This window comes from Zonotrichia leucophrys, unplaced genomic scaffold (genome assembly GCF_028769735.1).
Source record: "Zonotrichia leucophrys gambelii isolate GWCS_2022_RI unplaced genomic scaffold, RI_Zleu_2.0 Scaffold_238_79931, whole genome shotgun sequence".
In the NCBI taxonomy this organism is placed as follows: Eukaryota; Metazoa; Chordata; class Aves; order Passeriformes; family Passerellidae; genus Zonotrichia; species Zonotrichia leucophrys.
In genome coordinates, this window is record NW_026992443.1 from 1 (window position 1) to 22,787 (window position 22,787).

Genomic DNA, 22,787 nt, shown 5'->3' on the forward strand with positions numbered 1-22,787 from the left:
AAACACCCCCCAGATCCCCCCAAAATCTCCCCAAAACCCCCAGGACCCCCCAAATCCCCCCCATTAAAATGTCCCTAAACCCCCCCAGGGCCCCCCAAAATCACCCCAAATCCCCCAAATTCCCCCAAAACCCCCCCCAGGACCCCCCGAAGTCCCCTCAGGACCCCTCAAAATCACCCCAAATCCCCCCAAAACCTCCCCAGGACCACCCAAACCCCCCCAAATCCCCCAAACACCCCCCAGATCCCCCCAAAATCTCCCCAAAACCCCCAGGACCCCCCAAATCCCCCCCATTAAAATGTCCCTAAACCCCCCAGGGCCCCCCAATTCCCCCCACATCACCCCAAATCTCCTAAAATCCCCCAAAATCCCCTCAAGACCCCTCAAATCCCCCCGAACTCTCCCCAAAACCCCCCCAGGACGCCCCAAATTCCCCCAAAACCTCCCCAGGACCCCCCAAAATCCCCCAAATTCCCCCAAAACCCCCCCAAACCCCCCCATTAAAATGTCCCTAAACCCCCCCAGGGCCCCCCAAAATCACCCCAAATCCCCCAAATTCCCCCAAAACCTCTCCAGGACCCCCCTTAAAATGTCCCTAAACCCCCCAGGACCCCCCAAATTCCCCAAAACCTTCCCAGGACCCCCCACAATCCCCCTAAAATCTCAATTCCCCAGGACTCCCCAAACTTTACCCCAAAATCCCCCCGGGACCCCCAAAATCTCCCCAAATCTCTCCCAAACCTCTCCAGGACCCCCAAATCCCTCCAGGACCCCCCAATTCCCTAAATCTCCCCAAATCTCCCCAACCCCCAAACCCCCAAAATTCCTCCAGGACCCCCAAAATCCCTCAGGACCCCCCCAAACCCCCTGTTTTCTCTCCCCCCCTCCCCCAGGTCCGTTCCAGATTTGGAGGTCCGGTTTGGGGACCCCCCCCCCCTGCGCTGCCCCCGCTGGACCGGCCGGCGCCCCCCCCCCCGCGGGTCCCTGCTCCGCTTCCTGGGAGCCCCGGGGCCCGCGCCCCGCCCCCCAGACCCCCCCGGACCCCCAGAACACCTTCGACGTCCATCGGTGAGAGACCCCCGACCCAATTCGGGGGATTTTGGGGCGATTTCTGGGGATTTCTGGGGGAGTTGGGGGCGATTTTGGGGGGTTTTGAGGGGAATTTTGGGGAGTTTTTTTGGGGGGTTTTGGGGGCAATTTTGGGGGGTCTTAAGGGGGGATTTGGGGGCATTTTTGGGGCAATTTTGGGGGTCCCGGGGCCTCCCCACACCCTGAGACCCTCCGGGACCCCCAAAAACAACTTTGGCGTCATCAGTGAGAGACCCCCGACCCAATTCGGGGGGATTCTGGGGGATTTAGGGGAGTTTTGGGGGCGATTTTTGGGGGGTTGAGGGGAATTTTGGGGAGTTTTTTGGGGGGTTTTGGGGGCCATTTTGGGGGGTCTTAAGGGGGATTTGGGGGCATTTTTGGGGGCAATTTTGGGGGGTTCTGGGGCCCCCCCACACCCCGAGACCCCCCAGGACCCCCAGAACACCTTCGATGTCATCGGTGAGAGACCCCCACCCAATTGGGGGGGATTTTGGGGCGATTTCTGGGGGTTTCGGTGGGGGGATTTCGGGGTCAATTTTTGGGGGTTTTGGGGGCAATTTTGGGGCTTTTTGGAGGGGTCTGAGGGGGTTTTGGGGGTGGTTTTTGGGGAGTTTTTTGGGGGTTTTTGGGGGAGTTTGGGGGGGCGATTTTGGGGGGTTCTGGGAGGTGGGAGTGGGGTCAATTTTTGGGGTTGTTTTGGGGCATTCTGAGGGGATTTGGGGGCAATTTTTGGGAGGGTTTTGGGGGCGATTTCTTGGGGTTTTGGGGGGGATTTTGGGGCGATTTTTTGGAGGGATCTGGGGGGGTTTTGGGGCGATTTTTTGGGGATTTGTGGGGGGCTTTTGGGGGGGTTTCAGGGTGATTTTTGAGGGGTTTTGGGGACAATTGGGGATTTTGGGGGGGGTTTTGTGGGGGGTTTTGGGGGGGATTTTGGAGGGGTTGGGTGCGATTTTTGGGGGGTTTTAGAGGTGATTTTTGGTGGGCAATTTTTTTGGTGGGTTTTTTGGGTGGTTCTGGGGGGATTTTGTGGGCAGTTTCTGGGGGGTTCTTGGGGGCGATTTTTGGGGGTGTTCTGGGGTGGTTTTGGGGCAGTTTGGGGGGATTTTGGGGCAGTTTTGGGGGATTTTTGGGATATTTTTGGGGTATTTTTGGGGGGTGTTTGGGGTATTATTGGGGTATTTTTAGGGGAGTTCCTGGGGGTGTTTGGGGCAGTTTTGGGGGAATTTGGGGGTGATTTTGAGGCAGTTTTGGGGGAATTTTTGGGGGTGTTTGGGGCGGTTTTGGGGGATTTCCTGGGGGGTGTTGGGGGCAGTTTTGGGGTATTTTGGGGAATTTTTGGGGGGTGTTTGGGGCAGTTTTGGGGTATTTTTGGGGCAGTTTTTGGGAATTTCCTGTATCTCACCCCCTCCGTTCCCCCCTAGATGCTCTGGGGGTCCTGCAGGATTTTTGGGGTGTTTGGGGCATTTTTGGGGTATTATGGGGGCTGTTTTGGGGTATTTTTGGGAATTTCCTGTATCTCACCCCCTCCTTTTCCTCCCCCAGACACTCTGGGGTTGCTGCAGGATTTCTGGGGGGTGTTTGGGGCAGTTTTGGGGGGAATTTTTGAGAATGTTTGAGGAAGTTTTGGGGGATTTTTTGGGGCGGTTTTGGGGTATTTTTGGGGATTTCCTGGGGGGTGTTTGGGGAATTTTGGGGCAGTTTTGGGGTATTTTTGCGGGGTATTTTTGGGGCAGTTTTGGGGTATTTTTTGGGAATTTCCTGTATCTCACCCCCTCCATTCCCCCCCAGACCCCCTGGGGGTCCTGCCGGATTTCTGGGGCTATTTGGGGTATTTTTGGGGCAGTTTTGTGGTATTTTTGGGAATTTCCTGTATCTCACCCCCTCCGTTCCCCCCTAGATGCTCTGGGGGTCCTGCAGGATTTTTGGGGGGTATTTGGGGCAGTTTTGGGGGATTTTTGGGATATTTTTTGGGGGGATTTTGGGGTATTTTGGGGGGTGTTGGGGGTATTTTTGGGAGGGATTTTTGGGGGGGATTTTGGGTTATTTTTGGGTTTTTTTGGGGGAGTTCCTGTATCCCACCCCGTCCATTCCACCCCAGACACTCTGGGAGTCCTGCAGGATTTTTGGGGGGTTTTTGGGGTGTTTTTGGGGCAGTTTTGGGTTATTTTTGGGAATTTCCTGTATCTCACCCCCTCCATCCCCCCCAGACGCCCTGGGGGTCCTGCAGGGTTTCTGGGGGGTGTTTGGGGGATTTTTGGGTGGTTTTTGGGGTATTTTTGGGGATTTCCTGTATCTCACCCCCTCCATCCCTCCCAGACGCTCTGGGGGGTCCTGCAGGATTTCTGGGGGTGTTTGGGGCAGTTTTGGGGTTTTTTTGGAAATTTCCTGTATCTCACCCCCTCCATTCCCCCCCAGACGCTCTGGGGGTGCTGACGGATTTCTGGGGGATTTGGGGACAGTTTTGGGGGATTTTGGGGGGGATTTTTGGGTATTTTTGGGGGGTGTTTGGGGCAATTTTGGGGGATTTTTGGGGTGATTTTGGGGTTTTTTGGGTGGTTTTTGGGATATTTTTTGGGAATTTCCTGTATCTCACCCCCTCCCTTTTCCCCCCCAGATCCCCTGGGGGTCCTGCAGGGTTTCTGGGGTCCCTCGGGGGCGCCCCCCCGGTGCGAGCTGAGCCCCACGGAGCCGCTGCTGCCGCCGCCCCCGGGGCCGTCCCCGCGCTGCCACCCCGGGCTGGGCACGCGCTGGTGGCTGCTGGCCCTGGGGACACCACAAAGGGAGGGGACGGTGCTGCTGCAGCAGGTGACAGCGGCGCAGGGGGACACGGCCAGGGTCAACGGTGAGAGGGGGACACGTGGGGCATTGTCACCTGTGTGTCACCTGTGTGTCATTGTCACCTGTGTGTCATTGTGTCATTGTCACCTCTGTGTGTCACGTGTGTGTCATTGTCACCTGTGTCATTGTCACCTGTGTGTCATTGTCACCTGTGTCATTGTCACCTGTGTGTCATTGTCACCTGTGTGTGTCATTGTCACCTGTGTGTGTCATTGTCACCTGTGTGTCACCTGTGTGTCATTGTCACCTGTGTGTCATTGTCACCTGTGTGTGTCATTGTCACCTGGGGACACCGCGCAGGGAGGGGACGGTGCTGCTGCAGCAGGTGACAGCGGCACAGGGGGACACGGCCAGGGTCAACGGTGAGAGGGGGACATGTGGGGCATTGTCACCTGTGTCATTGTGTCATTGTCACCTGTGTCATTGTCACCTGTGTGTGTCACTGTCACCTGGGGACACCGCGCAGGGAGGGGACGGTGCTGCTGCACCAGGTGACAGCGGCGCAGGGGGACACGGCCAGGGTCAACGGTGAGAGAGGGGACACCTGGGCATTGTCACCTGTGTGTCACCTGTGTGTCACCTGTGTCATTGTCACTGGTGTGTGTGTCATTGTCACCTGTGTGTCATTGTCATTGTCACCTGTGTGTGTCACCTGTGTGTCACCTGTGTGTCATTGTCACCTGTGTGTGTCATTGTCACCTGTGTGTCATTGTCATTGTCACCTGTGTGTCATTGTCACCTGTGTGTCACCTGTGTGTCATTGTCACCTGTGTCATTGTCACCTGGGGACACCGCGCAGGGAGGGGACGGTGCTGCTGCACCAGGTGACAGCGGCGCAGGGGGACACGGCCAGGGTCAACGGTGAGAGGGGGACATGTGGGGCATTGTCACCTGTGTGTGTCACCTGTGTGTCACCTGTGTGTCATTGTCACCTGTGTGTCACTGTCACCTGTGTGTGTCACTGTCACCTGTGTGTCATTGTGTCATTGTCATCTGTGTCATTGTCACCTGTGTGTGTCATTGTCACCTGTGTGTTATTGTCACCTATGTGTGTCACTGTCACCTGGGGACACCGCGCAGGGAGGGGACGGTGCTGCTGCACCAGGTGACAGCGGCGGAGGGGGACACGGCCAGGGTCAACGGTGAGAGAGGGGGGACACATGTGGGGCATTGTCACCTGTGTGTGTCATTGTCATTGTCACCTGTGTGTGTCACTGTCACCTGTGTCATTGTTACCAGTGTGTTATTGTCACCTGTGTGTGTCACGTGTGTGTCATTGTGTCATTGTCACCTGTGTCATTGTCACCTGTGTCATTGTCAGCTGTGTGTCATTGTCACCTGTGTGTGTCATTGTCACCTGGGGACACCGCACAGGGAGGGGACGGTGCTGCTGCACCAGGCGACAGCGGCGCAGGGGGACACGGCCAGGGTCAATGGTGAGGGGGGGGGACACGTGGGGCATTGTCACCTGTGTCATTGTCACCTGTGTCATTGTCACCTGTGTCATTATCACCTGTGTGTCATTTTGTCGTTGTCACCTGTGTCATTGTCACCTGCATGTCGTTGTCATGTGTGTCATTGTCATGTGTGTGTCATTGTCAGCTGTGTGTCATTGTCACCTGGGGACACCGCACAGGGAGGGGACGGTGCTGCTGCACCAGGTGACAGCGGCGCAGGGGGACACGGCCAGGGTCAACGGTGAGAGAGGGGGGACACCTGGGTGGCACCTGTGTGTGTCATTGTGTCATTGTCACCTCTGTGTCATTGTCACCCCTGTGTCATTGTCACCTGTGTGTGTCACCTGTGTGTCAATGTCACCTGTGTGTCATTGTCAGCTGTGTCATTGTCACCTGGGGACACCGCGCAGGGAGGGGACGGTGCTGCTGCACCAGGTGACAGCAGCGGAGGGGGACACGGCCAGGGTCAACGGTGAGAGGGGGGGACACGTGGGTGGCACCTGTGTGTGTCATTGTCACTTGTGTCATTGTCACCTGTGTGTCATTGTCAGCTCTGTGTGTCATGTGTGTGTCATTGTCACCTCTGTGTCACCTGTGTGTCATTGTTACCTGTGTGTGTCACCTGTGTGTGTCATTGTCACCTGTGTCATTGTCACCTGTGTCACTGTCACCTGGGGACACCGCGCAGGGAGGGGACGGTGCTGCTGCAGGAAGGGACGGGGGGGGACATGGCCAGGGTCAACGGTGAGGGGGGGGACATGTGGGCATTGTCACCTGTGTGTCATCTGTGTCTCCCCATGTCCCCAATGTCCCCATTGTCCCCAATGCCATAATGTCCCCATGGTCCCACAATGTCTCCAATGTCCCCAATGTCCCCTCATTGTCCCCACTGTCCCCATTGTCCCCATCGTCCCTAACATCCCCAATCCCCCCATTGTCCCAAATACCCCAATGTCCCAAATGTCCCCAACGTCCCCCCACCTCCCAATCTCCCAAATGCCCCAATGTCCCCATTGCCCCCAATGTCCCCATTGTCTCCATGTCCCCATTGTCCCCAATGTCCCCTCATTGTCCCCATTGTCCCTCACATCCCCAATCCCCCCAATGTCCCCATGCCCCCCCAGCCCTCCCAAATGTCCCCATTGTCCCCATTGTCCCTAATATCCCTGATGTCCCCAATGTCTCCATGTCCCCAATGTCCCCTCATTGTCTCTGTGTCCCCAATGTCCCCATTGTCCTCAATGTCTGTAATATTCCCAAAGCCCAAATGTCCCCAGCGTTCCCAATGTCCCCTCATTGTCTCCATGTCCCCAATGTACCCAATGTCCCCATGCCCCTCCAAATGTCCCCAATGTCCCCATGCCCCTCCAAATGTCCCCAATGTCCCCTCATTGTCCCCAATGTCCCCATGCCCCCCCAGCCCGCCCAAATGTCCCGTGCCCCTCATTGTCTCCATGTCCCCAGTGTCCCCATTGTCCCTCACATCCCCAATCCCCCCATTGCTCCCATTGTCCCCAGTGTCCCCCCAGTGTCCCAAATGCCCCAATGTCCCCAAACGTCCCCATTGTCCCCCCCTAACCCCGTCCCTGTCCCCGCAGCCTCCCTGGCCATCTCCACGCTGACCCCGACCCTGCGGGGGCTCCTGGGGACCCCCCAGACCCTGCACTGCTCCTTCACCCCCCCCGCCCCGGGCGTCCCCTTCACCCTGGAGTGGCTGCGGCACCGCGACGGCGCCACCCGGCGCCTGCTGGCCTTCGACTCGGCCGCCAACCGCGTCACCGAGGCGGCGCCGGGGGTGCTGCTGCTGCTGGGGGGGCACGGGGACACCGCCGGGACACCCCCGGGGACAGCGGGGACACAGGTGAGGGGACACAGGGGAGGGGTGGCGGTTTCAAGTGGGGACAGCGGGAGGTGCTGTTGGTCCTCCCAGCCGCTAGGGGGCGTCAATACAAGTGGATGTGCTCAGTCCTCCCGGCCGCTAGGGGGCGCCAGTACAAGTGGATGTGCTCAGTCCTCCCGGCCGCTAGGGGGCGCTGTGGGTATGGAACAGCCGGTTCCCAGTTCCTCCCAGTTCATTCCCAGTCTATTCCCAGTCCATCTAGTGGCTTCCACTCCGTCCCAGTCCATTCCCAGTGCTTCCCAGTCCATTCCAGTCCCCAGAACCCGGCTGTGGTTCCATGTGGGGACACCGGGAGGCGCCATTGGTCCTCCTGGCCGCTAGGGGGCGCCAGTACAAGTGGATGGGCTCAGTCCTCCCGGCCACTAGGGGGCGGTGGGGCGCTGTGGGTATGGAACCCCTGGTTCCCAGTTCATTCCTAGTCTATTCCCAGTCACTCCCTGTCTATCACAGTCCATTCCCAGTTCCCTCCCAGTTCCTCCCAGTCCATTCCAGAACCCGGCTGCGGTTCCGTGTGGGGACATCGGGAGGCGCCATTGGTCCTCCCAGCCACTAGGGGGCGCCAGTACAAGTGGATAGGCTCAGTCCTCCTAGCCACTAGGGGGCGCTGTGGGTATGGAACAGCCGGTTCCTAGTTCCTCTCAGTCTATTCCCAGTTCCTCCCAGTCCATTCCCAGTCCCTCCCAGTCCATTCCAGTCCATTCCGAGTCCCTCCCAGTGACTTCCAGTCCATTCCCAATCCCCTCCCAGCCCACAGAACCCGGCTGCGGTTCCATGTGGGGACACCCGGAGGCGCCGTTGGTCCTCTTGGCCTCTAGGGGGCGTCAGTACAACTGGATGGGCTCGGTCCTCCCAGGCACGAGAGGGTGCTGTGGGTGTGGAACAGCCGGTTCCCAGTTCCTCCCAGTCCATTCCAGTTCCCAGAACCCGGCTGCGGTTCCGTGTGAGGACACCGAGAGGTGCTGTTGGTCCTCCTGGCTGCTAGGGGGAGCCAGTAAGGGTGGACAGGCTCGGTCCTCCTGGCCACTAGGGAGCACTGTGGGTACAGAGCAGTCGGTTCCCAGTCCCTCCCAGTGACTTCCAGTCCATTCCCAATCCATTCCCAATCCCCTCCCAGTCCCCAGAACCCGGCTGCGGTTCCATGTGGGGACACCGGGAGGCGCCGTTGGTCCTCCTGGCCGCTAGGGGGCGCCAGTACAAGTGGATGGGCTCAGTCCTCCCAGCCACTAGGGGGCGCTGTGGGTGTGGAACAGCCGGTTCCCAGTTCCTCCCAGTTCATTCCCAGTCTATTCCCAGTCACTCCCTATCGCAGTCCATTCCCAGTTCCCTCCCAGTCCATTCCCAGTGGCTTCCCAGTCCATTCCAGTCCCCAGAACCCGGCTGCAGTTCCATGTGGGGACACCGGGAGGCGCAGCTGAGGGAGGAGGTTGGGTCCTCCAGGCCTCTAGGGGGCGCTGTGGGTATGGAACAGCCGGTTCCCAGTCCCTCCCAGTCTATTTCCAGTCCATTCCAGTCCATTCCCAATCCCCTCCCAGTCCCTCCCAGCCCACAGAACCTGGCTGTGGTTCCATGTGGGGACACCGGGAGGCGCCGTTGGTCCTCTTGGCCTCTAGGGGGCGTCAGTACAACTGCATAGGCTCGGTCCTCCCAGCCACTAGGGGGCGCTGTGGCGCTGTGGGTATGGAACAGCCGGTTCCCAGTTCCTCCCAGTTCATTCCCAGTCCCCTCCCAGTCCATCTCAGTGGCTTTCAGTTCCTCCCAGTCCATTCCAGAACCCGGCTGTGGTTCCATGTGGGGACACTGGGAGGTGCCGTTGGTCCTCCCGGCCGCTAGGGGGGCCAGTAAGGGTGGACAGGCTCGTCCTCCTGGCCACTAGGGAGCACTGTGGGGTGTCACAGTGACAGTCGGTTCCCATCCCCTCCCAGTGACCCATCCCAGTCCCTCCAGCATTTCCCGCCAGAACAACCTGGCTGCATTTCCATGTGGGGACACCGGGAGGTGCCGTTGGTCCTCTTGGCCTCTAGGGGGCGTCAGTACAACTGGATGGCTCGGTCCTCCTGGCAACTAGGGGGTGCTGTGGGTATGGAACACTTCCGTTTCCCAGCTTCCAGTCTATCCTCACCTGTGGCCCTTTCCCAGTTCTACCTCCCCAGTCCTGGACCCTGCCGGCTGCGGTTCGTGTGAGGGACACCGGGAGTGCGCCACTGGGAGGGGGAGTTGGGTCTCCTCCTGGCCTAGGGGGCACTGTGGGTACAGAGCAGTCGGTTCCCAGTCCCTCCCATCCATTCCAGCCCTATTCCCAATCCCCTCCCAGCCCTCGCAGCCACAGAACCTGGCTGTGGTTCCATGTGGGGACACCGGAGGCGCCGTTGGTCCTCTTGGCCGCTAGGGGGCGTCAGTACAACTGGATAGGCTCAGTCCTCCTGCTGCTAGGGGGGCTGTGGCGCTGTGGGTATGGAACTCCTGTTCCCAGTCCTCCTAGTCCATGCCTGTTTATCCCAGTCAATCCCAGTTCCCTCCCAGTCCATCCCAGTCCCTCTCTGTTCCTCCCAGCCGCCAGGGGGCGCTGTTCAGGTCTCTCTGCAGCTGCCGCCGCTCTCGGTGTCCGATGACGGCTCCTTGTCTGCTCCGTGGCCACGCCCCTCGGGCAGCTGCAGCAGGTGCTGCGCCTGAACGTGATTGGTCAGTGCCGGCAGGGGTGGGCGGGGCTTGGGCGGGGCTCCCGTATGTCCCAGTGCCCCTCTCTGTGCCCAGTTCCTCCCAGTTCCTCCCAGGATATCCCAGTGCTCCCAGTACCTCGAGCTGCTGGTTGAACTGGGCCTTGAGCTTCAAGTAGGGCCAGCTCCCAGTGCTCCCAGTTCCTCCCAGTATCCAGTCCCAGCCCTCCCATCCTCCATCCCTCCCAGTCCCTCTCAGTGTCCCTAACTGGGTGTCCCCATGTCCCCAGCCCTTCCCAGTCCCTCCCAATTCCCTCCCAGTCCTCCCAGTCCCTTCCCATGTCCTCTAACTTGCTGTCCCCATGTCCACCCAGTCCTCCAGTCCCTCCCAGTCCCTTCCTCAGTCCCTCCCAGTGTCCCTAACGTGTCCATGTCCCCGTCCTCATCCCCTAGAGTCCCTCCCAGTGTCCTAACTGTCCTTTCCCCGTCCTGTCCCAGCCCTCCTCCTCCAGTCGTCTCGAGTCCCTCCTCCCTTCCGATCCCAGTTCCGTTTCCCTGCCCCAGTCCCAGGTCCTCTCGTGTCCCACCTCGTTCCTGTCCCTTCTGTCCCCAGGTGTCCCAGCCCAGCTCACCAGTCCATTCCCAGTCCTCCCAGTCTCCCATCCCATGGTGTCCCTTATCTGGTCTGGTCTGTCTGTCCCCAGTGCCCTCCCAGTCCACTAACCGTTCCATGTCCCTAACGTGTCCCCAGCCCCTCCCCAGGTGTCCCTGGTCCCCTCCGTGCTGTCCCCAGGTGTCCCTGCCCCAGCATCCCAGTCCCTCCCAGTGTCCCTAACTGTCGTCTGTCTGTCCCCAGTCCCTCCCAGTGTCCCTAACTGGTTCCGTTGTCTGTCCCAGCCCCTCCCCAGGTGTCCCTGTTCCCCTCCGTGCTGTCCCCGGGGGTCCCAGCCCGGCTCCGCTGTGACGCCGTCGGGTTTTTCCCTCTGGACGTTGGGATCCGCTGGGAGCGCCAGGCCCGGGGGGACCCGCGGCCACGCCCGGTGACACCCGAGGGTGCCACCACCGCCCCTGGGGACAGTGCCACCACCCTTGGGGACAGCGGCGCGGGGCTGAGCTGGAGCTCGGGGCACCGGCGCGCGGCCGACGGCACCTTCAGCCGGAGCGCGGGGCTGAGCGTGGCCAAGGGGACAGCGGGGGACACCTACAGCTGCCTGGTGACACACGTGGCGTGGGACGTGCCATTGAGGGTCACTGTGCAGGTGGCAGGTGAGGGGACACACCTGGGGACATTGGGGGACAGCTCCAGCTGCCTGGTGACACAGTGGCCTGGGACGTCCCACTAGGGTCACCGTGCGTGGCAGGTGAGGGGACAGGGTTTGAGTCATTGGGGACATTGGGGACAGGAAGTTTGAGGGTCATGGTGGGAGGTAGGGATTTGGGACATTGGGGACAGGGTTTGGGACACTGGGGACACCTGGGGATAGAGTTTGGTCATTGGGGACATTGGGGACAGCTCCAGCTGCCTGGTGACACACGTGGCGTGGGACTGGCCACTGAGGGTCACTGTGCAGGTGGCAGGTGAGGGGACACGTTTGGGACACTTGGGACATAGGGAAGGGTTTGGGACACTGGGGACCACTGGGACAGGGTTTGGGGACACTGGTGGACATTGGGACTGGGGATCATTGGGGACAGCTCAGCTGCTTGGTGACACACGTGGCTTGGGATATGCCACTGAGGGTCACTGTGCACATGGCAGGTAGGAGGGGACATCAGGGTTTTGGGACACTGGGGACACTGGGGACAGGGTTTGAGTATTGGGGACAGCTACAGCTGCCTTGGTGACACACAGGCTTGGGATGCCACTGAGGGTCACTGTGCAGGTGGCAGGTGAGGGGACAGGCTGGGACGGCACTGGGACGGGTTTGGGGACACTTGGGGTCATTGGGGCAACCTATGGGTTGGAGGGACAGCTCCAGCTGCCTGGTGACACACGTGGAGGGCCATGCCACTGAGGGTCACTGTGCAGGTGCAGGTGAGGGGACACCTGGTGGGCATTGGGAATTTGGGACTTGGGACATTTGGGTCATTGGGACAGGGGGGATTTGGTAGGGAATTGGGGACAGTTCCAGTTGCCTGTGACACACGCTGGCATGGGAAGTGCACTCAGGGTCACTGTGCAGGTAGCAGGTGAGGGGACAGGGTTTGGGACATTGGGCGGACCATTGGTGAAAACGCGGCCTGGGACATCTGGGCACCATGGGGACACACCTGGATGGGACTTGGGGACAGTTTGGGGACAGCTCCAGCTGCCTGGTGACACACGTGGCTGGGACGTGCCATGAGGGTCACCGTGCGGTGGCAGGTGAGGGGAACATGGGTTTGGGACATTGGGGACAGGACAGGTTTGGGTCATTTGGGACACCTGGGGACAGGGTTTAGGTCATTGGGGACATTGGGGACAGCTCCAGCTGCCTGGTGACACACGCGGCATGGATGTGCCACTCAGGGTCACCGTGCACGTGGCAGGTGAGGGGACAGGGTTTGGGACATTGGGGACAGCTCCAGCTGCTGGTGACACACACACGGCATAGGATGTGCCACTCAGGGTCACCGTGCAGGTGACAGGTGAGGGGACAGGGTTTGGGGACATTGGGGACAGGCTTTGGGGACAGCTCCAGCTGCCTGGTGACACACACGTGGCCTGGGTTGTGCCACTGAGGGTCACCGTGCACGTGGCAGGTGAGGGGACACCTGAGGACGCACCTGGGATGGGGTTTGGTGACACTGGGACATTGGGTCATTGGGGACATTGGGGACAGTTCCAGCTGCCTGGTGACACAGGTGACAGTGGCCTGGGATGTGCCCCTGAGGAGTCACTGTGTATGTGGCAGGTGAGGGGACAGGGTTTGGGACATTGAGGACATTGGGGACAGGGTTTGGGACACCTGGGGACACATGTGGGATGGGATTGGGGACAGCTCCAGCGCCTGGTGACACACGTGGCCTGGGACTTGCCATTGAGGGTCACCGTGCAAGTGGCAGGTGAGGGGACAGGGTTTGGGACATTGGGGACATCTGGGGACAGGGTTTAGGTCATGGGGACAGGTTTGGGGACAGCTACAGCTGCCCGGTGACACACGTGGCCTGGATGTGCCACTCAGGGTCACCGTGCACGTGGCAGGTGAGGGGACAGGTTTGGGGACATTGGGGACAGGGTTTGGGACACTGGGGACACCTGGGGACATCAGGGATGGTGTTTGGGGACATTGGGGACATTGAGGACAGGGTTTGGGTCATTTGGGATGCCTGGGATGGGGTTTGGGTCATTGGGGACAGGGTTTGGGGACAGTTCCAGCTGCCTGGTGACACACGTGGCCTGGGATGTGCCACTGAGGGTCACCGTGCACGTGGCAGGTGAGGGGACAGGGTTTGGGACATTGGGGACAGCTCAGCTGCCTGGTGACACACACACGGCATGAGGATGTGCCACTCAGGTCACCGTGCATGTGGCAGGTGAGGGGACACACCTAGGGACATCAGGGATGGGGTTTGGTGACATTGGGTCAGTGGGGACATTGGGGACAGCTCCAGCTGCCTGGTGACACAGAGCCCTGGGACGTGCCACTCAGGGTCACCGTGCACGGGCAGGTGAGGGGACACTTGGGGACACTGGGGACAGCTCAGCTGCCTGGTGACACACGTGGCCTGGGATGTGCCACTGAGGTCACCGTGCAGGTGGCAGGTGAGGGGACACCTGGGGACGCACCTGGGATGGGGTTTGGGGACATTGGGGTCATTGGGGACATTGGGGACATTGGGGACAGTTCCAGCTGCCTGGTGACACAGGTGACAGTGGCCTGGGGTGTGCCACTGAGGGTCACTGTGCAGGTGGCAGGTGAGGGGACACCTGGGGACCTCAGGGATGGAGTTTGGGGACACCTGAGGACATTGGGGACAGGGTTTGAGTGATTGGGGACAGCTACAGCTGCCTGGTGACACACGTGGCCTGGGATGTGCCACTGAGGGTCACTGTGCACGTGGCAGGTGAGGGGACAGGGTTTGGGGTACTGGGGACATTGGGGACAGGGTTTGGGGACATTGGGGACACCTGGGGACACACCTGGGATGGGGTTTGGGGACAGCTGCAGCTGCCTGGTGACACACGTGGCATGGGATGTGCCACTCAGGGTCACTGTGCAGGTGGCAGGTGAGGGGATACTTGGGGACACACCTGGGGACATCAGGGACAGGGTTTGGGGCACCTGAGGACGCCAGGATTGGAGCTGGGGACACCTGGGGACGTTGAGGATGGGCTTGGGGACACCTGGGATGGGCTTTGGGACATCAGGGACAAGGCTGGGGACACCTGGGGACATTGGGGATGGGGTTTGGGTCATTTGTGATGGAGTTGGGGACATCAGAGACAGGGTTTGGGGACACCAGGGACACCAGGATTGGAGATGGGGACACCTGGGGACACACCTGGGATGGGGTTTGGGTCATTGGGACAGATTTGGGGACACTCAGGGACGGCTCCAGCTGCCTGGTGACACACACGTGGCATAGGATGTGCCACTCAGGGTCATCGTGCAGGTGGCAGGTGAGGGGACATCTGGGGACATCTGGGGACACCAAGGACAGGGTCTGAGGACATCTGGGGACATTGGGAATGGGATCTGGGGACACCTGGGGACATTGGGGAGAGCGTTGGGGACACTTGGGATGGAGTTGGGGACACAGGAGCAAGGTTGGGGACACCAGGAACAGGGTTGAGGACACCTGGGGACACTGAGGATGGGCTTGAGGACATCAGGAGCAAGGCTGGGGACATTGGGGACATCAGGGATGGGTTTGGGGACATTGGGGACACCTGGGACAGGGTTTGGAGGGTCTTGGGACACCAGGATTGGAGTTGGGGACACCTGGGGACATCATGGACAGGGTTGGGGACACCTGGGGACATCAGGGACAGGGTTTGGGGACATGGGGACACCTGGGACAGGGTTTGGAGGATCTTGAGATACCAGGATTGGAGTTGGGGACATTGGGGACAGAGTTTGGGGACATCAAGGATGGGATTTGAGTCACTGAGGACACACCTGGGATGGGGTTTGGGGACACTGGGGACAAATACAGCTGCCTGGTGACACACGTGGCATGGGACAAACCACTGAGGGTCACCGTGCAGGTGACAGGTGAGGGGACACCTGGGGACACACCTGAGGACATCAGGGACAGGGTTTGGGAGCACCTGAGGACACCAGGATTGGAGCTGGGGACACCTGGGGACATTGGGATGGGGTTTGGGTCATTTATGATGGAGTTGGGGACATCAGGGACAGGGTTTGGGGACACCAGGGACACCAGGATTGGAGATAGGGACACCTGGGGACACACCTGGGATGGGGTTTGGGTCATTGGGGACAGGGTTTGGGGACATCTACAGCTGCCTGGTGACACACGTGGCGTGGGATGTGCCACTGAGGGTCACTGTGCAGGTGGCAGGTGAGGGGACAGGGTTTGGGGTACTGGGGACATTGGGGACAGGGTTTGGGACACCTGGGGACACACCTGGGATGGGGTTTGGGGACACTGGGGACATTGGGTCATTGGGGACATTGGGGACAGCTGCAGCTGCCTGGTGACACACGTGGCCTGGGATGTGCCACTGAGGGTCACCGTGCAGGTGGCAGGTGAGGGGACACCTGGGGACATCAGGGATGGAGTTTGGGGACACCTGGGGACATTGGGGACAGGGTTTGGGGACATTGGGGACAGCTCCAGCTGCCTGGTGACACACGTGGCATGGGATGCGCCCCTCAGGGTCACTGTGCGGGTGACAGGTGAGGGGACAGGGTTTGGGGACATTGGGGACAGGGTTTGGGACACTGGGGACACCTGGGGACAGGGTTTAGGTCATTGGGGACAGCTCCAGCTGCCTGGTGACACACGTGGCCTGGGATGTGCCACTCAGGGTCACTGTGCAGGTGACAGGTGAGGGGACACCTGGGGACACACCTGGGGACATCAGGGACAGGGTTTGGGAGCACCTGAGGACGCCAGGATTGGAGCTGGGGACACCTGGGGACGTTGAGGATGGGCTTGGGGACACCTGGGATGGGCTTTGGGACATCAGGGGCAAGGCTGGGGACACCTGGGGACATTGGGGATGGGGTTTGGGTCATTTATGATGGAGTTGGGGACATCAGGGACAGGGTTTGGGGACACCAGGGACACCAGGATTGGAGATGGGGACACCTGGGGACATTGGGGATGGGGTTTGGGTCATTGGGGACACTCAGGGATGGCTCCAGCTGCCTGGTGACACACACGTGGCATAGGATGTGCCATTCAGGGTCACCGTGCAGGTGGCAGGTGAGGGGGCACCTGGGACATCTGGGGACACCAAGGACAGGGTTTGAGGACATCTGGGGACATTGGGAATGGGATCTGGGGACACCTGGGGACATTGGGGAGAGCGTTGGGGACACTTGGGATGGAGTTGGGGACACAGGAGCAATGTTGGGGACACCAGGAACGGGGTTGAGGACACCTGGGGACACTGAGGATGGGCTTGAGGACATCAGGAGCAAGGCTGGGGACATTGGGGACATCAGGGATGGGGTTTGGGGACACCTGGGACAGGGTTTGGAGGGTCTTGGGACACCAGGATTGGAGTTGGGGACACCTGGGGACATCAGGGACAGGGTTTGGGGGCACCTGGGGCATCAGGGACAGGGTTTGGGGACATTGGGGACACCTGGGGACATCAGGGACAGGGTTGGGGACATTGGGACACCTGGACAGGGTTTGGAGGATCTTGAGATACCAGGATTGGAGTTGGGGACATTGGGGACAGAGTTTGGGGACATCAAGAATGGGATTTGAGTCACTGAGGACACACCTGGGATAGGGTTTGGGGACATTGGGGACAGCTCCAGCTGCCTGGTGACACACGTGGAGTGGGTCACACCACTGAGGGTCACTGTGCAGGTGGCAGGTGAGGGGACACACCTGGGGACATCAGGGACAAAGTTAAGGACACCAGGGACAGGGTTTGGAGGGTCTTGGGACACCAGGATTGGAGCTGGGGACATTGGGGACATCAGGAGCACGGCTGGGGACATCAGGGACAGGGTTGGGGACACCTGGGGACATTGAGGATGGAGCTGGGGACACCTGGGATGGAGCTGGGGACATCAGGAGCAAAGCTGGGGACATTGGGGACACCAGGAGCAGGGTTTGGAGGGTCTTGGGACACCAGGATTGGAGTTGGGGACATCAAGGACAGGGTTGGGGACATCAGGGATGGGGTTGGGGACATCTGGAGTGGGGTTAGGGACATGTGGGATGGAACTGAGGACATTGGGGACAGGGCTGGGGACATCAGGGACAGGGTTGGGGACATCAAGGACAGGGTTGGGGACATCAGGAATGGGGTTGGGGACATCAGGAATGGGGTTGGGGACACGTGGGATGGAATTGGGGACATTGGGGACGAGGGTAGGGACATGAGGGACGGGTTTGGGACATCAGGAATGGAGTTGGGGACATCAGGGATGGGGTTGGTGCCACCAGGACAGGTTGGTGACACAGGGACAGGGCTGGGGACATCAGGGACAGGCTGGGACATCAGGGACAGGGTTGGGGACATCAGGAATGGGGTTGGTGCCACCAGGACAGGGTTGGTGCCACCAGGACGGGCTCGGTGCCACCCGGGGGTGTCGCTGACGTGTCCCCACTGTCCCCCTGCAGGTGACACCGGGCCCAGCGTGGAGGACATGGCGGGGATGGCCCTGGTGGCCTTTGTCATCGGGGGGCTCTGCCAGCGCCTGTGGCCCTCGGCGGGGAGGTGACACCCATGGCACCGACGTCACCAAGTGTCCCCAAATGTCCCCAATGTCCAAAATGTCCCCCAAAATCCCCAATGTCCTTAGTGTCCCCAAATGTCCCCAATCCCCCAAATGTCCCCAATCCCCCAAATGTCCCAAATCTCCCCCAATGTCCCCAAACCTCCCCAGTGTCACAAATGTCCCCAATGTCACCAAAGTCCCCAAAATCTCCAATGTCCCTAGTGTCCCCAAAGTCCCCCTTCATTTCCATGTCCCCAATGTCCCTAATGTCCCCAAATATCCCCCTTCATTTCCATGTCCCCAATGTCCCCAAATATCCCCAATATCCCAAATGTCCCCCCAATGTCCAAAATGCCCCAAATGACCCCCAAAGTCCCAAAATGTCCCCAATGTCTCCAACCCCCCAATGTCCCCAAATGTCCCCAGTGTCACCAAAATCCCCAATGTCCTTAGTGTCCCCAAATGTCCCCATTCATTTCCACATCCCCATGTCCCCAATGTCCCCAATCCCCAAATATCCCCAGTATCCCAAATGTCCCCCCAATGTCCAAAATGTCCCCAAATGTCCCCAGTGTTCCCAAACCCCCAATGTCCCCAATGTCCAAAATGTCCCCAAATGTCCCCATTGTCGCACAATGTCCCCAGATGTCTCCAAAATAAACGGGGGGTGACATCCGCCCCATAGCGATGTGTCCTGAGTGGGGCTGGAGCTTCCCGATCCCGCTCGGGTATTTCCGGCGCTTCCCGATCCCGCTCGGGCCTTTCCGGCGCTTCCCGATCCCGCTCGGGTCTTTCCGGCGCTTCCCGATCCCGCTCGGACCTCTCCGGCCCTTACCGATCCCGCTCGGGCCTTTCCGGCGCATCCCGAAGCCGCTCGGGTCTTTCCGGCGCTTCCCGATCCGCTCGATGGCCTGTTCGGGCCTCTCCTGGGTCGATCCGCCGTTTTCCGGCCTACCGTCCCGCCGCCGTTCTGTGCTCCCGACGACGGAGCCTTTCCGGGTTCCCGCCCGAGCATCGCCATTCCCCATTCACCGAGTCCCCAGTGCCTCGGAGCCCCGAGCTGTGCGGTCTGCCGAGGGATCGCCGGCCTCGGGCTCCTGAAGGCGATTCGCCAGTCTGGGTTTCGAGACGTGGTGCCTGGGACGGAGGTGGGGGGGACAAGGACGCACAGAGCACGCAGGTGCCCCAAGGGTGTACACAAGGGCCCCAGGACCCAAGAGCCCCAAGTCTTGCGACTTTGCTGTCATGGCCCAGGCTGGACCCTGGAGTGAGCGACAGTTGCAGCATGTCACCAGGGGTGGCCCTGAAAGTGCAACACAGCCCGTCAAGCCCCAGCAGTCCTTGTGTCACCCAACCCAGCCCCTTCACAGTTTGTCACCAACCCCTAAGTGCCACCACTGTCTGCCCAGGTCCTTGGTACCAACAGCCCCCAGTGCCCCCTCCCCGATGCCCTTCCGAGTGGCCACCAGCTCCTCATGTCCCTAATGTCCCCAATGTCCCTTTGTCTCCATGCTATAATACTACATATAGTTAAAATAGTTGTATTACAGCTGTAACACTAAATAGTTCTACTTGTAATAGTTATGTTTTAGTTAAATTACAGCTATAATACTAAATATTCATAATACTTATTGTTCTGGTTTGAAAGCCAAACCAGCGAGAGACTCCAAGTCAGAAATACGGAAATTATTAGGAAAAAAAAATCAAAATAAATGCAATAGCAGAAAATAAAAGCACTGACGGAGTCAGAATTCCGCCGGAAGCGGCCGCCGGCGCCGCCGCGGGGGAACTTCCGCCAGTACTTCTGCCAGACGCGGCTTCTGATTGGTCCGCGCTCCGTTTGGCGCTTCTCGCCACAGGTCTCGCGAGAGCAGCAGTGCCGCCATCTTTGTAGTTCCACTCCTCAGAGCGCTCCGCGTTCCCTCCTAAATCCAGCCGGGAACGGCGGAATCCGCCTGGAAATGCCGGGACGGAGCCTAAATCCCCTGGGGATGGATCCTAAATCCCCTGGGATTGAGCCAAAGCGCCTAAATCCACCCAGCAGGGTCCCTCAGGACAGCTCCCCATGCTCAACCAGCGCAAACTGCCCGTCTCTGGGGTGAGGCTGCGCCGCCGTCTTGTTGAGGGCAGTTCCGCCCGCTCCTCAGAGCGCTCCGCGTTCCCTCATAAATCCGGCCGGGAACGGCGGAATCCGCCTGGAAATGGCGGAATGGAGCCTAAATCCACTGGGGCTGAGCCTAAATCCCATAACATTCTACCAAATCGCCCAAATCCATCCAGTAAAGTCCCCCAGGAGCGCTCCCCAGGCTCAACCAGCGCAAACTGCCCGTCTCTGGGGTGAAGCCGCGCCGCCATCTTGGGTGAGGGCAGTTCCGCCCGCTCCTCAGAGCGCTCCGCGTTCCCTCATAAATCCCGCCGGGAACGGCGGAATCCGCCTGGAAATGGCGGGACGGAGCCTAAATCCACTGGGGATGGATCCTAAATCCCCTGGGATTGAGCCAAAGCGCCCAAATCCACCCAGCAGCGCCCCTCAGGACCGCTCCCCAGGCTCAATCAGCGCAAACTGCCCGTCTCTGGCGTGAGGCTGCGCCGCCATCTTGGGTGAGGGCAGTTCCGCCCGCTCCTCAGAGCGCTCCGCGTTCCCTCATAAATCCCGCCGGGAACGGCGGAATCCGCCTGGAAATGCCGGGAAACTGAGTTTAACTCCCCTGGGATGGATCTAAATTCCCTGGATTGACCGAAGCGCCCAAATCCATGCAGTTTGCCCGGATAAGGCGTAACGGAAAGGTCGGGCGTGGCCCGCCCGCCCTTTACCGCCCCTTCTGAGGCGCTCCGCCATTTCTGGCGCCGCCACCGAGACGTCTGGACTGGCCGGAGAATCAACCAGGAAATTGTGGACAGAGCCTGAATCCACTGGCATGGATCCTGAATCCCCTGGGATTGAGCCAAAGCACCCAAATCCTGAGCTTCCATGGAAAGGGCGGGCGCCCAGTCACCTTTCGATCCTCTCTGAGTCGGCTCCCCATTTTCTGGCGCGTCCCCGGGGACGATTCTGGGCCGGGCGGCACGGCCGCAGCTCCTCGCCACGAAGCATCGCCAGGGCCCCAAGTGTCCCATGAATGGAGCCATAGGTGCGTGGGATGCGGAGGACCGGGATGGCCAAAGGCCGGGTGGTGGAGGGGAAGCAGAGGGGTGGCAGAGGCTACGAGGGAAGTGGCAGAGGGAACGAGGGAAGGACAGACGGACAGCAGAGCCCACCAGGGAGGGGCACAAAGGGGAACCCTCGGGGCAGGGGCCACTCAGGACGCCACAAGTGCCACCAGGTCCCTGACACCATTGCTGTCCCTTCCCCAGCTGTCCCCGGCCATGCTGCAGCCACAGGTCACCGTTGTGGCCACCCTGGGTGAGCTGCTGGACACCCTGCCCACACGGGAGGAGGAGACGCTGCTCGAGTCCTCCAAAGCGCCTGTACAGGATCTGGAGGAATTCACCAAGGAGTGCGGTTTACCCTGCGCTGCATGATGACACCTGGAGGCGCCACATTGTCACCAGTGATGATGGTGGCGGTGTCACCTCCATGAGCCAGGCCCTGGCTGCCTACGGAGCACCCCACGGACCACCAGGACTGTGTGGCAATGGCAGCCAGGAAGTGGCACCAGTCGGTGTCTGTGCTTTGGACAGTGGGCCCAGCTGGTCCAGGAAGGCCACTGAGCTCTGTGACACCTCGGATGCAAGGGGCCACTGAGGCACCACCACCCAGGCGGGAGCTGCCGCCCAGGCTGCCCGTGATGGGACAGCTCTGGAACGCATGGGGAGCTGGGTCTAGCCCTGGGTGGGGAGGAGGGGGCTGAGTGGGCCGGACTGAATCCTCAGTGAGGAGAGAGGCCAGGTGGCTGCCAGTGAGGCAAAAGGGTGAGACAGCGGTGGAGGCGGCCCTGGGGCGCTGGAGCGCTTGGTGGCCGCGTGTGACGAAGCCCGCGTTCCCCCGGGAGCTGCAGCGCCTGCTCAGGGTCACAGATGGCCACCGAGGGGACAAAGAAGAAATTCCCCAATGTCCCCAGGATTCGTGGCCAAGGTGGCCGAGGCCGAGCGGCTGTGGAAGCCAATGCCACCTGGCCAAGGATCACCTGGTGGGAGCTGTTGACGACTTCATCGACTACTATTTCACTGGTGGGCATACCGGCCCCAGCCCCTGTGGGGTGGCCGAGCGGTGCCAAAGAGCCATCGAGGACATCCCAAGGCTCCTTCGACCCCCAGAGCATCCCCAAGGTGTCCCCAAGGTGTCCCCAATGAGCACGGAGCTCCAAGAGGTGCGATGGGGGAGGGTGGGGGGGAGAGAGGGACAGAGGGGACACGGTGGGGGGAGAATGGGGGATGGGGGCATATGGGAGGGGGAGGGGACACAGGGACTGGCAGGGTTGGCAGAGGGGACAAGAGGCTGACAAAGGGATGGAGGGGACAGAGGAGCCCCCTCGGGGGCAGGGGGCCACCCCAGGAGGCCGTAAGTGCCACCAGGTCCCTGACACCTCCCCTGTCCCCTCCCCAGCTGTCCCCAGCCCTGCTGCAGCCACAGGTCACCGTGGTGGCCATCCTGGGTGAGCTGCTGGACACCCTGCGCAGGAGGGACGAGGAGGAGATGATGCTCGAGTGCCCAGGGCTCCTGCACAAGGATCTGGAGGAATTCACAGAGGAGCTGCGGGTCACCCTGCACGGCATTGAGAACACCCCGAGGCGCCACATTGTCCCCAATGATGATGATGGCGGTGTCACCTCCCTGAGCCAGGCCCTGGCTGCCTACGGGAGCACCTCACAAACCACCCGGGGCCGTGTGGCAATGGCGGCCAGCGAGTGGCAGTGGTCGGTGTCTGTGCTTGTGGACAGCTGGGCCCAGCTGACCAGGAAGGCCACCAAGCTCCGTGACACCTGGAGCAAGGTGGCCACTGAGGCAATGACCACCCAGGCCAGGGAGCTGCAGGCCCAGGCTGCCCGTGAT

The 22,787-nt window shown here is 60.4% G+C and overlaps 1 protein-coding gene across 1 annotated transcript; it reads left to right on the forward strand.

Annotated features, from left to right (window-relative positions):
- Positions 1-893: 893 nt before the first annotated feature.
- On the forward strand, positions 894-10,947 carry LOC135441318 (tapasin-like; the record flags this gene model as incomplete). The annotated part of the gene is made up of 6 exons (XM_064700860.1): positions 894-1,068; positions 1,521-1,548; positions 3,704-3,931; positions 6,983-7,245; positions 9,835-9,963; positions 10,836-10,947. Coding segments are annotated over 5 exons (814 nt in total), but the record flags the coding sequence as incomplete, so codon positions are not given.
- Positions 10,948-22,787: the final 11,840 nt, after the last annotated feature.